This window comes from Lacerta agilis, chromosome 2 (genome assembly GCF_009819535.1).
Source record: "Lacerta agilis isolate rLacAgi1 chromosome 2, rLacAgi1.pri, whole genome shotgun sequence".
Taxonomy (NCBI): domain Eukaryota; kingdom Metazoa; phylum Chordata; class Lepidosauria; order Squamata; family Lacertidae; genus Lacerta; species Lacerta agilis.
This window is the reverse complement of record NC_046313.1, coordinates 18,082,705-18,105,139: the sequence shown is the minus strand read 5'-3', so window position 1 is coordinate 18,105,139 and position 22,435 is coordinate 18,082,705. Positions and strand designations below refer to the sequence as shown.

The 22,435-nt window shown below is 40.8% G+C and overlaps 1 protein-coding gene across 1 annotated transcript in view; it reads right to left on the bottom strand.

Moving 5' to 3' along the window:
• ATAD5 (ATPase family AAA domain containing 5) overlaps positions 1 to 17,978 on the bottom strand; it is a 28,387-nt gene extending 10,409 nt beyond the window's left edge. Inside the window, exons 1-15 of the mRNA XM_033138751.1 lie at positions 17,777 to 17,978; positions 13,866 to 15,535; positions 13,638 to 13,692; positions 12,567 to 12,725; positions 10,684 to 10,810; positions 9,384 to 9,465; positions 8,225 to 8,406; positions 6,440 to 6,597; positions 6,062 to 6,206; positions 5,266 to 5,511; positions 3,317 to 3,413; positions 2,322 to 2,401; positions 1,915 to 2,060; positions 1,678 to 1,828; positions 130 to 291 (exon numbers count right to left, since the gene is read on the bottom strand). Of these exons, the coding sequence (XP_032994642.1) occupies positions 130 to 291; positions 1,678 to 1,828; positions 1,915 to 2,060; positions 2,322 to 2,401; positions 3,317 to 3,413; positions 5,266 to 5,511; positions 6,062 to 6,206; positions 6,440 to 6,597; positions 8,225 to 8,406; positions 9,384 to 9,465; positions 10,684 to 10,810; positions 12,567 to 12,725; positions 13,638 to 13,692; positions 13,866 to 15,535; positions 17,777 to 17,821 (3,505 nt within the window). The 5' untranslated portion in view covers positions 17,822 to 17,978. The remainder of the gene's footprint in view (positions 1 to 129; positions 292 to 1,677; positions 1,829 to 1,914; positions 2,061 to 2,321; positions 2,402 to 3,316; positions 3,414 to 5,265; positions 5,512 to 6,061; positions 6,207 to 6,439; positions 6,598 to 8,224; positions 8,407 to 9,383; positions 9,466 to 10,683; positions 10,811 to 12,566; positions 12,726 to 13,637; positions 13,693 to 13,865; positions 15,536 to 17,776) is intronic.
• Between the last annotated feature and the right edge of the window lie 4,457 nt (positions 17,979 to 22,435).

The window sequence follows — 22,435 nt, the reverse complement described above, 5'->3', positions numbered from 1 at the left end:
CATAGATTATAGCTCAGTTTTCGTGTCTGATAACACATGCTGTGGAGTTCATTGCTACACAAATACACTATGATCTTTTGTTTCCCATCTCCAAAGATCAAGGACATGCATGTGATGTTAAAAACCTACCTTTGTTGTTTTCTTGCACCTTTTCTCCTTCATTCTTAGGCCTAGGAGAGATTTTGAAGTAGTTTGCTAGTGTTCTGGATGCCGAGCCTTGCTTTAATCCAACTCTTTTGGGTGAAACTGGAAACTTTCTTGGGGACTTCTCTTTTCTGGGAGAGCTTTTTCCTGAAATATACATTTTACGTCTTAAACTTGAAAGAGAAAGCATTGGCCTGCATAATCCAGTTGCAGAACCCCACACCCTTTCCTCAGAGGACTATGGTGAGATGAGATGTGCTGCCGTGGCCAGCAAGGGCAGACTGCTTCCATCACAGATGAGCAAACTTCAGCTGCCCAATCCCAATGCCTTGCTCAGGGGAATATGAAAGAACAAGGGCGAGGTCTGCAAATACTGCCCGAATTATCCTGGTTGCATACAGGTGCCATGCAATTTCTGTCCTCTGTCCTCAAAACTGATTGTTTTATTTTGATAATCTTTTAAAAAAGATTTTTAAAAAAATCTTTTAAAAGCTACTGTAAGAGCCTCTCAGGACTACAAAGCAGGATATAGGTATTCCACATAAAATCAGTCTTGCAATATTTATGCACCTTCATGATACAATTTCAGTTTCCAAATTAAGTGGTCTCTAAAGCCTCAACCATCTTTTGCCTGAGAAAATGAGGGTGAGGTGGTTATCTTCCTACTTCCATGCCCCTTAAAGCTTCAAATAGACAGAAGGCCCAAGGACCAGTTTCTCTGGGGTTGGTTTCACTGAGGGAGAAAGGAAAGTGATGGGAGAGGGAAGTGTGGCTTCTTTACAACAATACCATTCTGAAAGTTTCACTCCATGCATGCTCTCTGGACTCATAAACACTAGAAGGTCAGCATGACCAGAAATTCTGAAGTGCCATTTATATATAAAAAATTCCCATTATTTGGCCATGGTACTAAGGTGCACTCCACTCTCCTAACCTCCGGAAAGCCATGTACAATCTGAAGTACCCATGTGGCCCAGTGGTGTTGGAAAGAGTGTGCCTCCATGGTGCCTGCCAGGAGGTACTACTGCTACTATAGACAAGGTGGGGGGGGACAGGGGGATGCCCTGATGAACAGAACTGTGAGAAGGAAGCACCCTCATTCCCTTGGCATGGAGCTGACAGTCAGCCATCATGAGGAAAGCAAGGGCAAGACTTTCTCTCAGCACTGCTCCTTGTTAACTGCAGCCCAGCAGCAAAGGTTTGGGATATTGGCCAGGGAAGGGGAAGTAGGAGGAGGTCAACCTCACTCCCTTCCAATTAGCAATATGTATTATACCATCAAAAAGTATGTATGCCACTTCTATAAATGGCAACCATGACAAGCTGACAGCTGAGTTCTGCCTACATGAAAATTAAGGCATTTATTTTACAGCATAGATTCCTTTTAGTCAGCAACTGTGACAGTACACTGCCCTGAAACTCATTAAAAAAAAAGGTGTGGTGCATAAAATCTTAAAAAATAAATGCATGTTCCGACCAATTCCCCCCCCCCCCAACTTTTCTACCGATAAAACAAAGAAGCCCATTACTTACTGGGTGATTTAGAGCTACTGTAACTGTTAAAGAAGCATGGCTTATGAACATTTAGACCTTGTTTGTCCACCTGATGAGACTGAGTAGCTTCCTTTAGCTGAGAGAGAATCTGCCTTCCACTTCGCTGACAAGAAGCATTAACTTCAAATATCTACAAGAATGTTATAAAATTAAGATTTGTTAAAATCACTTTGCAGATTCCACATTTGTTATGTAAGTATCTACCCAATAACAAACCTTGAAGCCAAGCTCCTGTGCGCAGGCATAAACCGCTGCTGTCTTCCCAATGCCTGGGGGACCGATAAGCAGCATTGTATTGCACAGAACAGTCTCTTCCTCGCTGTCTGACTTCTCATCTTTAAAATCCGCATTGTCAAAGGATTCTAGTAAGTTAGATCAGAGTAAACACACACATTTGGCTGTGTTATTTTATATACCGTATATTTTTCTGCCTCCCTTTCTAAGAAAAAGAAGCAAACTCACACCAACTTCCATTAAAAAAACCCTAGATGAAACAAAATTTAAAACAATCTTACATATTCTAAAACTTATATCCCACTCATAAGTCTTCTTTTGGTTTCTGAAATAAATCATTTTTATTAATATAAAACTCAGTATTTTACAGATTGAAGATTCTGAAGTACCATCTAGGCTGCCATTTTTTGCTTCTTTTTGAGTTCTGTCTTCTTCGCTGTCAGCTCTTTTTTTCCATTCACATAGCCACCTAAAAATAAAGACATAGGACTATTTTGGTGTCTTTGTGCACATTTGTACTATTTATTGGGACGTATAAGACTGGTTCTCATATCATGCTAAGCTATGGCTTAGCAACACATGCATGAGCAGGACTGGCAGCTGTTATTTTTGCTTTCCCTTAAAGACACGAGAGATCATTTTGTATTGGATGAAGTACTGCATCAAAGAATCTGTATTATTAAGCTATATATGTGGTATTATTAATTGACATCTCCATCAGTTTCTGCTCTCCAAAATGTTCCCATTGGCAAAGGCTGACTTTCTGTATTATGTAGTGACCCGCCCTGCAACCTTTAGTTGAAGGGTGGGATATAAATACTGAAAAATAAATAAATTAGACAGAGTTGGTTATAAACCACAATCTTTGGTCTGGATGGCAGGACAAGCTGAGAAACTGGGGAGCGGGAGAAGCCGCTCAAGTCATGTGTGCATGGTATGCAAATTAAGCCACTATCTAAATGTGCAGTGTGTTCTAACACGACACTGAAAGGGTGGTGGTAAGGAGGAGGAATAGCACATAACCAGAGACTGTTTTCACTAGGGGGTGGGGTTCTTTTGTGAAACTCTCAGTGCTTTTTTAAACTTAAAGGTGTTTATAAAAGTCGTTTAGGAGCTTCATGAAGCTGCCAACACGGACCCAACAGAATTGCAGCTATTTAGCTGATATACACTTAACACTGTCAGTTTTCCTAACCAGATAGGAGACTGGCTCAAGCCACATACTCATGTACTCTCCTTTGCCAGCATGGTGCAGAGTCACACCTAGTTAACCAGAACGACCTTTAACTAGCAAAACATATCACAAAAATCTGGAGGGAAACCCAGTTGCTGCACTAAGCACTTAAAAAAAAAAAAAGATACAAGAAATTCAACAGTTTCTAACCTGTGTAGTTTTTGAACTGCTGCAGCATTTCCTACAAGCTCACTGGAGTGCTGTGGCTGGTATTTTTCTGTCCAGAGCACATCTTCATTTGCAAAATCTGCAGATGATGAACATGAACACAGAAATTACCGGTACCTATTTTAATAATTACCCCATGCAGAAACAAGGAAGATTTACTATTTCATTTTCTGAAGATGTTTTTAGCCCAAATGTCTGGCCTACAGAAAGGAAACAGTGAAGTAAGTTGTGATCAATATTTATAGGTCAAAGCTGCAGTGTTTTAATACACAAAACATTATATAGAATGTCTTACATTTCAGTCTCAGATGCATTACTTGAAAGGGAGTTCTACTATTTTCAACAGACGTAACTGACAAACTGACAGCAGAGGATATTAGAATATTAATAGGTATTATTGATTATCAGATCTTTTGACAAACATAAACGCAAAGACAAATGCTCGAACTACTAACCCTGAAGGCTTCAGAATAAGTGGATTTGAAAATAACTGGATTGAAAGTTACAGCTTTATGTTTGCAAGAAACAAAAGGTAAATGGTTAAGACACTCGTGAATATATAATCTGCATTTTTAAAACAGCAGTCTAACTTATAATAAAAGAGTACCATAAGTCAGTATAATGGACTCAAAGATCCCAATGGCGAAGCAAAAAGCAAGTGTATATTATAGATTCCCCTTCCTGTATGCCGCTCCCAGTGCCCCGCTCCCAACAATTGCTTCCAGAGACCATAAAAAGCATTTTTTTTTCACTCATAGAGAAGGCAACTGGTAAAACTAAAACCTTCTAAGGCAGGATCCAAGTCATGGTGCTTATTTTTTAAAGTACATTAATTCCTTTTAGGTCTACTGGGCTGTGCTCCAATAAGGTTCTCTGTGAATCAATAGACTGCAACGTCACTAATATCCATATAACAATTGTCATTTAAAGAAAGGGGTATGAGGTTCCAAAGAACCCGTTAAATATATTCTTTCATTGCGTAAGAGGACTGTACTGATAAGGTGGACTTTGAAATGTCACTGTTCTGTTAACAGCAGTCAGAATGTCAATCCCAACTTACTGGAAAAATATAGTTTCCCCCTGCCCTTGTCAGAGCAGTTTTTTGGGGATTCAGGATTTAGCTGCAATATATAAACTCAGTTATTATGTCAGGAGCAAGAGAAAGTGAATTATATGCAAACAGGTTTATTGAAATATGGTGCTTTTGTGATAAATATTTATAATAAAAAATTATTTTTTAAGACGTCATTGGCGCTGTGGTCTAATCCTCTGAGCCTTTTGGGCTTGCCGATCGAAAGGTCAGCAGTTTGAATCCCCGCGACGGGGTGAGCTCCTGTTACTCTGTCCCAGCTCCTGCCAACCTAGCAGTTTGAAAGCATGCCAGTGCAAGTAGATAAACAGGTATTGCTGCGGTGGGAAGGTAAACAGCGTTTCTGTGAGCTCTGGCTTCTGTCACAGTGTCCCGTTGCAGCAGAAGCAGTTTAGTCATGCTGGCTCCATAATAGTAATAATAATAATAATAATAATAATAATAATAATAATAATTTATTTATACCCCGCCCATCTGGCTGGGTTTCCCCAGCCACTCTGAGCGGCTTCCAAAAGAATGTTAAAATAGAATAATTAACATTAAAAGCTTCCCTAAACATGACCCGGAAAGCTGTCTGTGGACAAATGCCAGCTCCCTCAGCCTGAAGCGAGATGAGCACCACACCCCTTAGTCACTTGTGACTGGATTTAACCATCCAGGGGTCCTTTACCTTTTTAAAGAATTTGTCATCTTGAGCACAACATGTATTAATTTAGGACATTTCAGATTAGCCATTTTAGAATGGATTCACTTCTACATCTAGTTAAATAAGAAACATGTTCTTAATCACAACAGCCATACTTAATATGTTCTAAAATATTATGGATAAAGTGTAAGTTACCAGAAGCAAAACTACTTTCTGATCGAAGTTCAGAGTCTTCTGTCTCATCTAAATTTATTATGGGGATTATGTTTTCCATGCCAGTCTGTTTTTCACATGGAACCTGGTCTGGAAATTTAATCTCTGCTTTTCCAATTTGTTTCCTTCTTTTGGATTTGTGATCTTCAGCTTTTCGTTTTCTTTTGGTTGCTTTTCGGTTATCAGAGTCTGCATTTGTCCCGGTGCTTACAGCTTCACATTGCTTTACTAGACAAAGAAAAACAAAACATGCAACATGTCATACCACTGAACAATTCCTAGCACCTCTTACTCTTGCCACCACCAACTAATCCAGACAAATAGGCTTTAGTCACGCTGGCTAAGATGTATAGTACTGTGTTCAGTGTTCCACAAGAGTGTGGGGTTTTTCCAGCTCCCCCCTGCAACCTCATATACTAAGACATGGCCCCACTACCTGAAGATCTCTGTGGAGCAGCAAACGAAACCACCACTACCACTACTTGCTTGAAGAAAGACTCTGCTTGCATGCATGCACAGAGTTCAGCAAAGATCTTTTAAGTTGCCTAGGCTGAAATCCTGTGTATACTTTCCTGTGTGTAAGTTCCATTGAGTAAATAGGCTTTATTTCTGAGCAAAAATGCTTCAATATAGCCAGGCCTCCACTTGGTCTGCCACCTCTAGGGGAAGGGACTGCAGTGGTAACAATTAACAGCAAGCATGCTTAGGATTGTGCTGCTAGACATTTACTTGCTACCCATGCCTGAATTTTACATGTCAGTTACATATACTTGCTAACCTTGTTTAGTAGTTTGGTAAGCAGCTTGTTTTTTCAACAGCAAATGAAAAAACCGTTTCACAGGAAACTGGGCATTGGAAGAATGAATCTCCTCCAACAAACAATTCCTTTGAGTTTCAGAAAAATCTGGTCGCCATCCAGAAGACTATAAAACAGAAAAAGCAACGCAATATATTTATACACAATTAATATTTTTGAAGATAGAAAACAGAGTTTAGTAGCACATTACCACACACAGGGAAGCATGTGATCTATGGAATTTAAAAACATTAAACTGCTACATGTCAGTTTAATAAAAACAAAATGATAAGAGCTTTCATAAGAACAGATCAACTGAACTGAAAGCCATCATGGCAATAAAGATTTGTAAATACTAACCACAACAATTGGAGAATCAGTACTGTCAGACTGTGTTTTTAACACAGAAAATTCACCAAGTGGAAAAGTGAGTTTTGCAATATCAGTTACTTCAGAATTCACCTCTCTCAGATTACTTAGAAGTGATGAGGGTGGTGCCAACCTCCACATCAAACATCCTATGAAAGAATAAAGACTCAATTAGCAAGCGGGGTTTTAGAAATAGGTAACAAGGAATAACTTATAGAAGGATATTCACCCAATGATAGAACGCTTTGTTGATAGTAGCCAGGCTCCTTGCAAAGAGCATTAGATACAGTGCAGCACTCAGACTCGGATGAATTCAGACACCTGAACTAAAATAACTTGACAGTTAGGTCCCTTTAACTAAAACCAGTGATCCACTTACCCTGGCATGCACTGTCAGCACTTTGCAGTCCCATACGTGCTGTTAAAAAACCAATATCTGCTTCTTAAAATGGGTGCATCTTTATACCTAGGCTGCTCCTATGCAAGCTGTCCTTAACATTTTATCTCTTATGGCTCTTCTACACAGCCACTCTTCTTCTAATATGATACATCTCTAGGGAAGCACAAAAAATTATCTGATCGTATACTATTTCTCCCAACTATTAAAAAGAACATTTAGCAGCATTAATGTCTATAGTTGGGGCAGAGGAGAGCAGAGGAAGGACTAAATTAGTGCTTGTTTTTGTCGCCGCCTTCTTCCTTATGAAAGAAGCAGTCACCATTCCCACTGCTCTTCAAGTTTCTGCAAAGCAAGAGGCAATCATCCTCAAAGCTAGGAGTGTGAACAGTGTCTAAGCTGAGAACCACATTATAACAGGAAAAGCTGTCAGAAGCTGCATGCAGTAGTAGGTGGGGCCTGACACACACAGTCACATAACACAGAGAAAGCTATTCCTCATAGGGACAGAGGCATAACTTATTAAGTCAAGTTCCATCTTCCATTTTCTCCACATTTTGTAAAACTTTGTTTTTTAAAAAAAGCTATCCAACATCCTTTACCTGCCCTGACTGCTCAAAAATGTAAACACAACTCAATCCCTGTAAAATAACACAAATGTCAATTGACAGGTGAGCTACAAACCCTGCCCTATAGCTATTTGGAGCCCCTAACTTCAAAAATGCAATTGTATCCCTCCCAAACGCAATTCATGCAATTGCAAAGTGTGTGGACGTTTTTTTCTCATACAGTGGACCCTCCGGATATGAACTTAATTCATCCTGGGGATCCATACTTACCCTGAAAAGTCCGTATCCAGAGGCGCCGCTTCTGCGCATGTGCGAAGCGCGCAGAGCACTTCTGCGCATGTGGTGAAACCCAGAAGTATACACTTCCAGGTTTGCCACGTTCGTAACTCAAAATTACATTGCCTGAAGGTAACATAACCCAAGGTACCACTGCATTTGAAAGGGAGACAATCTACCACTCTTGCTGAAGCATTTCCTCCTCTTGCTTTCATCTTCTTGTAGCAGATACAGTATACTGGCAGAAGAAGGAACTGTAATTGCACACTCTGCTCAGTATCAAAGCCCTTTCCCTTATCAGCTGATTCCTACTGAACAGCTGATGGATAGGACAGGGTCCAGGGGCCACAAGCTGGGGTGGTCACCTCTGCTCTAAGCCCAAACAGAATATAGTTTTATGAAACTCATCTAAATTTATGCCACCCAAGCATTTGTTAGTCTCTTACAGTAACAAAAAGTCAATAAACGTTATTTTAAGGCAAAAGCTCCAATAATGTACAGTCATTGCAAGAACTTCAGGAGGTCAATACTCACCACAGTCCTTCTGCTGAACATGGACCACTGTTCGAAAGCAGGAATTAACTGAAGAATATGCTTCCAATGCTGCTGCTTTCTTTGCAATCTGCCTTTTTAAAGACTCTGGCAAACCACTCATTAAAAATTCACGTTTCGCTTTGAACTGCTTGCCATCTTGTGAATTTTCAGAATCTTGATCACTAGGTGTAAGTGACAACCAAAAGCAGATAAGCTTCATTATTTAATGTTGTTTTGCATTCCTTTCAGCAAAGGCTTTGGAACTGTTCAGGAGAACCCCAAGATTCCTGAGCAGCTTACCACAATCTACAATGATTATATCAGTAATGGGAGGAAAGCTTCTCCGAAACACCACTTGCCTACAATTACTGACTGTTCTCTGGAGTGTGCAGCCCTGAGAAGAACCGTCAATAATCTCTCACTTTATGCTGCATCCTTGCTTGTTGTATTGCACCAGACAACCCTTTCACCAAGTTTCCACTTGTGTACACTAATACAGTTCTCCTCCAAGGGGCCCAGGTCTGAATACAGTGAAACACACCACATTTCACCCTCTGAAAGGTTAAGCTAGGTTGAGAGAAAGGGGATGTCCAGAGTCACCCAGTGTGCATCATGGATGAGCAGGGGTTGGAAACTGGGTCTCTCCCATTCTAGTTGAACAGTCCTTTCATTCCATTATGTTGCTCATGGTTCTATAAAAATGGGTGTGGATTTATGCAGTTCCATCTCATTCATTAACACACACACACACACACACACACACATCTCATTTCTAGTCATAAAAAGTATCAGAGCAGTTTACAACAATCATACATAAAACCATAATATAAACGCCATATTAAAAAGTTGAAATCAGCTATTATGGAAATATGGAATTCGTAATTGCCTGCATAAGCCTAATGAAATAGAAAAGTAGGTGTTTAAAACTTGAAACAGAAGGTGCCTATTGGCAGAGTGTTTCATAATAATGGGCCAATGACACTTAAAGGCTCTGTTTCTTGAGGTCGAATGAGCCTCACCAGCTTGGGGAATGAGCAGTGATGCTCCTACAGATGATCACAGTGATCATGCTGGGATAGAAGGGCTCAGAAAAGTCCCTGAGGACCTAAGTTGTTCAGGGCTTTGTAAACCACTATAAGTATATATGTGACAAACTGACCTGCTTTCATCCAAAACATAAATTGCTGCATCTGTAGTCTTCTGGACCTTTTTCCTAATTAATGAAGACACTTTCTCTTTGCCTTTAAAAGTAAAATATTGCCAGATTAGCAAGGCACTAATATAGCCCTAACTCAGTGCTGCAATGTAAAGTTATGGAAGGAACAGATATACATCAAATTAACCACAATTAATAATTAACTGCACACTATATCTCAGATTCTTAAATTATTACATAAAATGTTTTTAAAAGTACACTGTTTAATTTCCCCAACGATATATTAACTATGTATATTTTAGCTGAATTCCATGCTTCTATGTTACACAGTCACAGGACAGATATTCTCTCGGTTTCTGAAAATCTTAATATTCTGTGACCACAAAACAGTACTGTTACCTGAATGAGCATGTGTACCAGGGTGCACATATTTCAGAAAAAGCAAACAATTTCATTTTCAGATTTATAGTATAAGGAAGTATGTAACAAATTTTAGGAAAAAATATTGGGAATGTGGAGTTTTCAGAACAGTGCACAAAACTCCTGTGAACTTAGTTGTTTATCATCTGCTCATAAACGTGTTTTAGCTGTATTTTAAGTTCTGACAATCTGCATAAGCATTTCTGTCATTATGCATGTAAAATTTATACCAAACCCCCCAACAGGAGAACACAATCCTCAGGGTGATAGCTGTAACACACACTAACACACAAAATCCAGATTTTCTCTTAATGGGGAACATAACATGCACCTCCCCACCCATTGAGGCTATATTCATTGGGCATATAGTGCAGCTTGAGAGGGCTAAACTTTGCCCCTAGCATCATGGTCCCATTCTAAATAACTCCCATGGCTGCTTTTAATAAACATTTAAGGAGATGCGAGATCACAAACCTCCAACATTTCAATATATTTCGGCTCTGTGATAGGTGCTTAATACTGTACTCATCTCACGTTGAGTGAAGGACACTTTGTGGTGACATGGAATAGGAACCTTCTTTGTGGTGGCACCTTGACTGTAGAATGCCCTTCCCATTAATTTAGGCTTGGTGTTGATATTGCTTACCCTTTGACACCACTTGAAGACATACCTCTTTCCCCAGGTTTTTATAGCAGCCCACATAGTGGCTAACACAGTGCAGTGAGTTGAAAATTTTAGAAGTGTCCACCTGCTTTTGCTACAATGACTTAAAAATGCTATTATTTAAATTGTGAGTTGTTTTATCATTGTAACCTATCCCGATTTTATGAAACATTGAAGTATGGGCTAGAAATTGGAAAGTTAGTGAGTAAAATTTGGTACCATTTGATTTCATAGCTGTCTTCACATTTCCAGTCTTCTTCCCCAATACATCATTCAAGTTTCGAAGTTTCTTCGGTTTGTTCACATTTTCTGAAACAGGACTTGAATCCAGAAAAATCACTGAATCCTGAACACAAACAGGATAAATATTACAGGTCTCAGGGTGGTTCACAGAATAAAATCAAAATATAAAACCACAAAATACATAATCAAAATTAAAACAACAACAACCCAATAACCCACCCACCCCCAAGTAATTTTATTGTGCCTATGGAGCCCTGCATGAAAAAGCTCTTGCCACCGTTAGATAACTCACACATCCCCAGTGCAAAGTCCCTGACAAGGAGGAGAATGCAAAAATACATGCTTCAATAGAGCTCTATGCATACACTGCAGTTCACCAGACATTTATTTCATTTTATTTAAAGTATCAGAAAATTCTAGGGCAGTGCACAACATTTTTAAAAAAAGCAAATATAAATGAATGCAAACCAAAAGACATGATACTAAGTAACAAAATAAGCTCTAGCAACTTGCATTTGGTTCCAATATTTCTATGGTATTGGCTGCTACTATATTTCAAATGAACAGTTGTATTTCATACAAACTTCTGTCAGTATTACATCAAATAAAAATGACCCTCTCTATCTACTCAGTGTAGTATGCAAAAACTATTGCACAGCTGGATGTGGAACTTGAGCTCAATTCAAATTCACCATCAAATTCACTTGGTAACCATGAACAAACCACTTTCCCTTTCTCATTTTCCCTTGTGTAGAACAGGACTAGTGAGAGATCAAGAAAGTACACTGCATAGATACAGTTAACAAAAAGTTCATTTTTTATAGAAAGCGTGTTATACGTTCACTGAAAATGTTAGGAGAAACTATACAATTTCTGCTTAGTCTTCTTAACATACGGAAGTGTTATATTATTATAATAAATACTCAAGAACACTAACAAGCACCTAAAATGTGATCATCAGCATTTATTGGAGTATGACTGACAAGTGAGAACAAACAATTTTTAGTTATTCATAAAATTAATCTCAGAGACTGTCAGAGGTCAGCAAACTAAGGTCCGCGGGCCGGATGCAGCCCACCGGGCTCGTTAATCCAGCCTGCGAACCTTGCGGACCCTGCCACCTGCTCGGTCAGTCCCCGCACTAAACAGGCGCAGCATGGAGGCCTTGCCGTGCGGAAACTGACTTCCGCGGCATGGCACGGCTTCTGATTGGCTGCAGGAAGCTCCTTCAGCCAATCAAAAGCCGTGGATGCCTCTGGGCAGGCAGGACGCTGGCGCAGCTTCTGGTTGGCTGCAGGAAGCTCCTGCAGCCAATCAGAAGTCGTGGACGCCTCTGGGCGCCACCCCTTCCTTCGCGCTGAGGCAGCTGAGCGGGAGGAAGCGGCCGAGCAGGAAGGAAGCGGCAGCGGCACAGAGGCTGCCTCCCCTGCCCAGGCCAGCGGCTTGGGCTCTGCACCTTGCTGAGACAGAGGACACTGACGCTGCTGAAGACGAGGCGGCGTCGGCAGCTGCGTCGTGAGTGGCATCGGCAGGGGGGCGCCTTTTGGGAGGGGGGTGCTTTTGGGAGGGGGTGGGTCCAGCCCCCCACAAGGTCTGAGAGACAGTGGACCAGCCCCCTTCTGAAAAAGTTTGCTGACCCCTGGTTTACACTCATCTACTTTATCACTAGAACAGATACTTTAAAAAATTGTTTTCAGACAAATTCATAGCAATGACTACAAGTTTACAATATCATCACAAGTCATTTCAAACCCCTTATACTACAGAATAGAGAACAGGTCAAAGACAAACTGTTGCTTAAAGCAAGTGAACTCTAACAACAATGCTGATTCCATATATAAGCTAGTTTATGGACTTACTTCTGTGTTCTGTGACTTTTTCTTTTCAGTCAAGGCCTGTTGTCTAGAAGAGCGTCGCAGAGGCATGGGTAATGTCTCTTCAGTAATCTTCGTTGCTCTGTTATGCTGTAGAGCCTTTGCTTTCTCAACCAATTTCTTTGCTTTGGACATATTGTTCATCTACAGTAAAATTAAAAGGAATCATTAATGGGCCAAGGGCCAATGTACACCGTGGCTTGGATCTACAGAGGCAAAGGTGGAAATGTTCTTCACCAATTCCTCCTACTCATTAAAGCACCCCCACAAAAAATCCTGCTCCTGGGGGCTGGGGGACTCTCCAAAATAGCATGGCAAATTACATGGGCTTGCAGCAGGTAGGGGGAAGCGTGGGAAAATCAGACACCATGCCTTGTATGAACAGAAATCCTTTCTGCTCAACAATGCACTTTTCAATCTGTGCTAAATTTAAATCTATTAATCCAGGTAAATATTTAAAAGCTGTGTATGTTGTATTTTTAAAAATAATTACATAATTATATTAAACTGTTTCTCACTGAACAAAGAAAGATTGTGTATGCCAATATATCAAAGTGTATGACCAGATATATATTAAGAGCCTTTTCATACAATAATTTCCCTCAGAAACCTAGACATGCACAAAGATCAAAAGAGGTTCCAGATTTGTCCTCCTCACACTCAACATTCATTTGTGTAAACATAAAGCCAGAACAGGAAATTCTAGGTGATATGCAATGTAAGTCATAGATAGACCCACTGAAATCAACGTACTTGAAGTCCATTAATTTCAACAGGTCTATAATTCCATCTTTATTTCAAATTTATTTTCAAATTTGGATTGCAATGAAGATGGTAATTCCTGGTTTCAGTGTTACACTCTAAATATAGTGAGGAGCTTGGAAGAACACCTAGAAGTAGTACAATGCTTACGTTCTACTGCTGAGGGGGAAGAATAATATCATTCAAAGTATTCTGTGCATAATTCAAGGGTGTGCAACAACTTTTTAGACTAGTATATTTAATTCTATTGGGCCTTCATATTCAAATTACAGTGAAATTTATTCAAAACAATACCTTCACACTCTGTTGCGTAAATCTTTCAGATGTACTAATTCGAGTGAATTTCATCCTGTATGAGGGTGAAAAAAAATCCCACTTATTATATATTTATTAAACACCACTCCTTAATACTGTTTTGGGATAAAGAGCAAAGTGCTAAAGCTGCAAATGTTCAGAGCTACTGTCTCTAGATAAAGTTTAGGTACTTAAACAAAAATTACTTACACTCTAAAATATGTTTACCTTATTGGGCTCGTTGAATCAAAGGGTTCAGTAATCACCACAGCCTTATACAAGACACTTTTATTAAAGGATTTGTTTGTTTGGGGAGTAGAAGCCTGTACAGGAATAGGATCTGATGTGTTTTCATCAACAGTCTCTGAAAACCTTGTTTTTTCTGGTGTAATATTTATGGAGCTTTGGCTTTTCTTTTGCCGTGGACTTCTTCTCAATCCATTCTTTTTGGGGGACAATTTGCTTTCTGCTTCTGTTGAAGTGGTTTCCCCAGCAGCATGGTCCAGGCTGTTGTTTGTATTTAAATCTTTCTCCTCTGCTCTTAGTATCATCTTTTCCCTGCTGAGCTTGCTGTTTCTTACTCTGGTACGACCTTTCTTAACTGTATTACTATGGGAATCACTACCAACAAAATCAGATGATAATTCATTTCCTAGTTTTTTATTAGAAACATCCTCTGATTCTTCCACTTCCAGTTTGTGCTTTGAAGATTTTTCTACTTCCTTCTGTTTACCAGGTCCTTTTTTAGATCCATTTTTTACCGTATCAGATGCTGGTTGTCTAAAAGCTTTCATAAACTGATATCTTTCTTCTGCAGTGCATTTTGACTTCATGCTCTCGGAACCTGCAGCTTCTAATACTGCCAGTTCTAACTCTTCTTCTGCTATCACCACATTAGATTTTCGCTTCTGTGTAATTTGCTCAGCATTTATCTCTTCTGAGGCAGACGGACTGCTTTGTCTTCTAGCTGCTTTGGTTTTTTGCTTTAAAAAGATAGAGGCTATTTTCCTAGAAGAGGGAGATTTTGGAGGCATAGAATGAATTTGTGCAAGGACAGTTACTTTCTTAAGTGGGAGCTGCTGAGCAGCTTGGCAGCTCACTGTTTCACAGGGTGCAGCGGGACTATCTGATGTTTCTGCTTCGGGAATTTGATGACTTTTAACTTCACCTTGGCTTTTTAGAAAGTCTTCAAATGATACAGTAACTGTGCAATCATTTAAAAGTGGTGTCTCATGCCCATTAGTCTCAGGATGCATAATGTTTTCTACGCTTTCATTTTCTGGTTTACTTGCAGATATACCTTGTTTATCATCAACTTCTCTACTATGATCTTTCTGTTGTGTTTCAGCAGAAAAATGTTTAGGCAAGTCCACCTTATCTTTGTGTTTCCGTTTCTTTAATCTTTTTTTGCTACTTTTTATTCCTTCTTCATGTTTCCCGTCAACAGTGCTGAGACAGTGTTTACTACAATCATTTAACATTTCTTCCAGATTTGTAGGGCCAAGCAATGCAGGAACACTGTGACTATTGAAACTGTTAGAGTCTTCTTTTGAACTGAGAAATTCTCTACTATCATCACTATTAATTTCTATCACATGGTCATGCCCAATTGTTTTTATATCTTTTAATTTATTATTTAAATTATATATCTTTCCTTTCCTCTTGAGTCTTGACAAAGCCTTTGAAGAATTTTCCAAGGGTGATCTATCCGTTTTACTTTTCTTCTCTGTTACAGGTGCAGCAATATTCTCATATGTGGGGGAAGTTTTTTTAAAATAATCCATTATATTGTTGGACTTTGGTGGTGACAACACTTTATCAACATTTTTTCCTAATGGTGAAAAATATTTTGTAATTGCTTTTATAGAAGGATCATCTTCTTTCCGTTTCTTACATGGCTATAAAGGAAAAGCAGAGTTGTTTTGTATAAATGAACAGCTTTAGCTAGCATTAAAATTGCTTATGTGTTTATTTCTTATTTGTTATTCAGAACACAAATTGTCTAAAAAGCTTGTCATGCTTATTACACCAGAACTGCATTCAAACATTTCATTTTAAAAGAAATATGGGGCATCATGTTAATCGGTAAAGCTATGTTAATTGTTAAAAGCAAAATAAAAATGAAATATGATCTATCTATGCCACCTCAGAAGCAGTTAAGCTGGAAATATTATTAAAGCAGGCTGTCACCTATGAGACTGGGTTGAATGAAATAACTAATTATTAAAAAGCATACAAGCAGCCTCTCATTTATGCATGTTCAATATGTACGTGACCATGTATACATGCATTGCACTGACCCTGGAAGTGACACAAAAATGTTATAAAGATTTCACTGAAATATCATTAAAAGGGCGGAACAGGAGTGGGGTGGAGGCAGAATGAGATGTTTGCGGGCTTTTTCAATGGGTTTCAATTATATGCGATTTCATGTAATCCCAGTATGAACAGGGGGCTGCCTGTATTGAATAGCAAACAAACATGCTCCTATCTAAACTGACATGAACTTTATTGTTCATTCTGAAGATCCCATTACAAATACAAGAGACTGGTATTATTTCTATTTTAGCCAGTGAATACAAAATTGGGCTCAGACCTGGGAAGCTCAAGTTCTAGCTAGAGCTCAACTACTGAGTCAGGCTTGCAAAACTAAAAAGGACAATGTAAATAAATTCAACCACCTGAACTTCAGCAGGTACTTCTGTACCCTCTACATCCCTACTATAGGTCAGCCAAATGGAACTGCCCCTCATCCTGAGCCTTAGGGCCCAAGTGGGATGTTTAACAGTTAAGCTGGACTATGACTGTAAAAACATTCCCTAATGAAGAACATGTGGGTTTCTTTTTTTCAAAAAAATATACACACATTTTCTCTGAAAGATGATCCCTCTCAGAACATGGTATATAGCAACAAACCAATCACAAGGTTGCTAAGTTTTCTCTGGTACAGGCCGCTATGCCCTCTCACCCAGAACTACCATTCCCAGGATTCCTTGGGGACAGAAAAATGTGGTGCTAAACCGGTTTAACACCACACACCCTCAACAGCATCATAAATGAAGATTTTCACCAAGGCCCTCATGTCGGCCTATGTGTGCCTGTATGTACTTTCACATTTATTTTTATTCTATTTATTAAATGTATATACTGCCCTTCATCAAAAGATCTCAGGGAGGTTCACTGAATAAAATACAAGATAAGACTATTATAAAATTATGAAGAAATCTGTACTGGAAAACTCACCGACCCCACTGAGACAGTAAAAGGCGGCATTTTTCCAGATCTCCACCATCAGGCTATGAGAGACTACCTTTGATCCACCAATTTGTTTCAAATGTTTAGAATTTGAATGGGGGTGGGAAGTGAAAACACGCCTGATGCCACACACCCCAGTAAACAGAAAAACATCAAGAATGCTATTTTAAAAAGAAAATAAGGTGCGCATACGGGAGTGTGTCATGATTAACCCCTTTCAAAAGAGCCAACTCCTAGGGGCAAATAAATAAATATCTGAGGGGGCTGCTTCCCCCCAAAAAAGTTGATGAGCATCGCCATCCAGATGGTGCGAAAGTGCTGAGCATCAATGTGATCAATGACATGAGCTGAGGCTTATCAGGGGGCCGCCAATATTTTCTTCAAGTTATTGTTATTGCTTATTACATTTGTTAGTCGCTTTATCTTGCTCAAGGCAACCCAGGGCGACTTACAACCAAAAAATCTAGCCAGTTTGCATGGCATGAGTAGCTCCAAAATTGGCGCCCCTGGTCCCTTTACCTCTGCCACAGGAACCAACTCCTAGGGGTCAAAGGGTGTCTTCGACCCCTAATAAAATAAAATATTTGAGGGAGCCGGGCCAGCCCCCCCAAAAAAAGTTGATGGCCGTTGACATTCAAACAGTGTGCGTCCACCCACGTCATGTGATCGATCATGTGAGGCGGGGCTCACCTCCCCCCAAAATTTTTTTGTTGACTCGAGTTGGCACCCCTTTACCTCTGCTGTTCATGACTCTGACAGCTGCAACCCGCCCAGAGGCGGAGCCGCCTCGTACGTATCCTAAGCCCATTTCACTGGCACCGAGTCCGCGAAGCCAGAGGGAGAGGGAGCTTCGCCCTCTTTCTCTCCCTCTCCCTCTCCCTTACCTGGACGTCGCCGTCGGTTGAGGCAGCCGCAGCTTCGGCGGCCATGGCCACCCTCCCCACCACCTGCCGCCTTTCCTCAGCAACGGCCGGCGATTTATCTCGCCTCTCAGCTCAGCGGAGGAAGGTCCTCGGAGCCATGAAGGAGGCAGGCGCTCGCTCGATGGAGGCCGCCTTTGGACACCCCGCCTGCCGACCGGCCGGCCCGGTTTGGGGGGACACGGGAGGTCGTGGAGAGAGAGATCCTGTCAGAAATTCGCGCGCCAGACAACAATCGGACAGAACTAGAAAAGCGCGCGCTGGAGGGATTCCGCTGCGGTGGGCGGGGCGTGCGCCTCTGGAGCTCACGTGACAGGGGAGCGCGCAGCCGCCTTAGTTCCCCCAACCTTCGCCCGTGTCACGTGAGCTGTTCCCGGCCAAATGTATTGTAAAGGGAATCCGGCTTATCTCGGGGTGGAGTCGCGCCCCACAACCTTCTGCTTTTCTGTTTTCTCGCGAGAACTTGGCCTCTCTCGAAGGAAAAAGCACCACGCGCGGCTTTTTCGAACTGCAGTTCGCAGGCGACTGGAGCTCCCTTGACAGATTGGTGCGCATTTAAAGCACGTCCGGGGGGGGGGCACACAGAATCATAGAACTGTACAGTTGGAAAGGGACTTCCCAAGAGTCATCTAGTCCTACCCCTGCAATGCAGGAATGACTTTTCAAAATTTGTTGTCATTCAGTCGTGTCCGACTCTTCGTGACCCCATGGACCAGAGCACGCCAGGCACCCCTATCCTCCACTGCCTCCCGCAGTTTGGCCAAACTCATGCTAGTCGCTTCAAGAACACTGTCCAACCATCTCATCCTCTGTCGTGCCCTTCTCCTTGTGCCCTCCATCTTTCCCAACATCGGGGTCTTTTCCAGGGAGTCTTCTCTTCTCATGAGGTGGCCAGAGTACTGGAGCCTCAACTTCAGGATCTGCCCTTCCAGTGAGCACTCAGGGCGGATTTCTTTAAGGATGGATAAGTTGGATCTTTTTGCAGTCCATGGGACTCTCAAGAGTCTCCATCAGCACCATAATTCAAAAGCATCAATTCTTCAATCACTTCCATACATTACTACTGGGAAAACCATAGCTTTAACTATACGGACTTTTGTCGGCAAGGTCAGGTGATGTCTCTGCTTTTTAAGATGCTTTCTAGGTTTGTCATTGCTTTCCTCCCAAGAAGCAGGCGTCTTTTAATTTCGTGACTGCTGTCACCATCTTTTCAAAATAATCTTTTCAAAATAATAATAATCAAATCTGGGAACTGTAACGTGTTTTTTAAGGTGCTGGGAATTGTAGTTCTGTGTTGGGGGAAACTGCAGTTCCCACAATTCTCTGGGAGAAATGGCATGGGCATAGCCGAGCTAAATCCTCAAAAAGCATAGAAAAGTGTTAAAAATTCTGAATTAAAGGAGTTGAAATAATAATAATAATAAAAATAATAGTCCAGTAGCACCTTAGAGACCAACTAAGTTTGTTTTTTTTTTTTTTATAAGAATTTATTGGCATTTTTCTATAACAAACATATACCCACACCCACACCTACAATTAACAAATGCAAAACAAATAAAACAAATACAAACAATGTCAAGCTTTCTTATTGCATCTTTCTAGGAAAAAAATTTCTAATTCCATATCTTGACTTTTGACTTCCCCTGCCTTTTCACCTTCGAGTTTGTATCCTTAGTCTATTTTATAACCATTTCTCCTACAAAAAAAAAAACATTAACTACAATTGTATAATTACCTTCAATTATATCTTCAACAATTGCTAAAAATACATCATCATAATAATACCTCACCATTTAATCTTCTAGATCCATAAACTTAATCCACTTAAATTCACTTTGCTTATACTCCACCTCATAAATCTTCTCAAATCATTCACATCTAATCTATCTCTTCTATCCTTAAGGTTGCTGCTAGTAACATAAACACTTGAAATATCTCCTTTCATGTTCCAATAAGAAATATAACAAAAAATTGTTGACAGTATTCACCCTCCGATTTCAATTTACCATTTCAGGCTGCTTAAAGTTTTACTTAATGCTTCACCCCACACCCCCTCTGTCCATTATTCTTCTCCTAATGGCATCAGCACTGAACTTCCATATCTCTTCCCTCTCCAAGCGTCCACAGATCCAGGCACAGTCCAAACCTCTCCTTGCCGCAAGTTCAGAGGTGTCCATCTCATCATCTCTCAGCTTCTTCGGTTCTTTGTAACATTCCTTTTCTTCTTGTAAATACCTTAATTCTCTGTCCCTGGCCCCCGAGCTCACACCTCGGGGACTGGATATACGAAATCTTAACGTCGCCTTGGGGCTGCCACCCCCAAAAAGCGAATTTCTTCTCCGAAGTAGCTCATTCATTTCACTCCATCTTTGCATCCATCCTCTCAGCTCTTTGGCAAGGCTTTCTTCCAAAGTATCAAAAGTTTTGTAAGCCTCCTCTGTGGGCAATTGGTTCCATTTCAGACCCCCACACAAGACTTTGACTTTTCTATAAAGCAGTTCCACCTTCAAGGCAGTGAGTCTCTGTTTGTCCGTTAGTCCAGAGTTCAGTGCCAGTTCAAGGACGAAACCCATCATACTGGCAGAGGAGGAGGAAACGGGTGTCATATTTCTACTCCTCTCTTTGTTCGTCGCCATTTTCCTGAACTGGAGCGCAAATACCGCAACTTTAAAAGGAGATATTTTCCTCTAGTTAACTTCCCAAAAGAAAAGTTTGCCAGTCTCCTGTGTCAATTTTAAGTACATTGTAACCAGTTCTGTAGCAGCAATCAGTCAAATTGGTTAGATTCTTGAGCTCGAAGGGAGGGAGGGCAGGCTGCCATTCTCCTTCCCCCCGGATCGTTCCAAAAGCACGATTTCTGATCAATTTCTTTACTCACGACCACCGGGTTCTTTTAGCTCCATTCTTCACAGGTAGAACTTGGACGCTCACCGCGGGCTCTGTCGCCGCATTTGCATCCCGGTTGGGGCATGTCCCCGAAGCCCGGCTCCGTTTGCCCTTCACCCCCACTCCCCCTTTACAGGGGGGGCAAGGGAAGGGTTCAGAGCCTCCGCGGGCGCAGCCGGGGAGCCCAGGGTGCGGGACGCTCTTCCCGCACCCCAACCGGAGCCGCGCGCTGCGGTAGCGCGGCTCCTAACCCCCGGGATGGACAAGGCGCTTCGGACCCGAAGCAGCCTTCGACCACCCGACGATGGCGTCGCCGCCGGAAGTCGAGACCAACTAAGTTTGTTCTAGGTATAAGCTTAGTTGGTCTCTAAGGTGCTACTGGACTATTTTTTTTTTTATTTTTTATTTCAACTGTGTCAGACCAACACTGCTACCTACCTGAATCTTGAATTAAACGAGGTTCTGCCACACCCCCCAACAGAAGCCTGCCCCCACAACAAAAGTCTGCCTCCCCTAATGGGGGATTTGGGGGAATTTTACCCGTGATTTCCCCCAAAAAGCTCAACAACTTTTGGGGCACTCTGCCCCCAAAAAAGCCTGCCCCCCCCTAACAAAATTCCTGGCTATGCCCATGGGAAATGTCATGCCTTAAAATGTGTGCGCAGCTGGTATTTCTCTCCCCGTTACTGGTGATAACAGAACAGCATGGCTAGAAAAATTCAGAGTGGTACTAGTTGCATTAGTATATACTTGTTTTCTAAAAATATCTGTATATACAAAAAACAGCAATGAAATGAAACAACTTCTAAACACAGTAATACAGGTGGGTGCAATTTGTGCAGCTAAACAAACACTTTTCGTTGCCAAGTATTAAGGTAAATCAGCCTCTAAACACCACAACAAAGTAGGATGACAGCCTATTGCAAATAAAAACACTTTCAGTTGCCATGATCTGTCTATTATAGATGAGCATCATGTTCAGTTGCCAAATGCGTTTTGATCCCTCAGTTTTTTTCAGTGGCACATCTTGAAATGTAAAGTAACCGTTTCAGACTGAATCCAGAATGCAAAAGTCATTTTTATTTCGGGGCATGTTGTGCTCTTAAACAAATCTGTAAAATAATTTGATATTTTTCTGTTACTTGTGTTGTATTCACCTCTATAATTTCATTTAGAATCTTTTAAAATTATTGTTATTTTTCATATAAGAGGTTGCATTTTCGTAAAGAAAAATAGTTGCTGTTTTAGTCCTACTTCAATACTGCATTTTAGTTATTACTAGTATTTTTTAAATTTATATGTTGCCTGTCATTTGAAGATCACAGGGCAGTTTATAGTATAAACACTCATACAAAAACACGGATCATAGTAACAAAACAAGACCAGTCAGGAAGTTTTTTGTCTTCCTTTGCTTTGCCCCTCAGTTTTGCTAAACTATTCACAGCGCCGACAAAAGGGCTGCTTAGAGTTAAAACTACGACAAACTTCTCCAAAACAGTCAGTTAAGCTACTTTGAAAAACTAAGGTTCTGGAAGGTGTAAATACAAACAGGAAATCTTTGCTGCGCACACTTCATACAAAATTTGTCAGCTTTCATTTTTTTAAGTGCCGTATTGTTTTGAATAATTTCCCATCAAAAACTGTAAATCCAGATAAGTCATGATGCTTAAAAAATATGTTTAGGGCTGGATTTAGGTTTGGTGAGGCCCTAAGCTACTGAAAGTAAAGCTAAAGGGA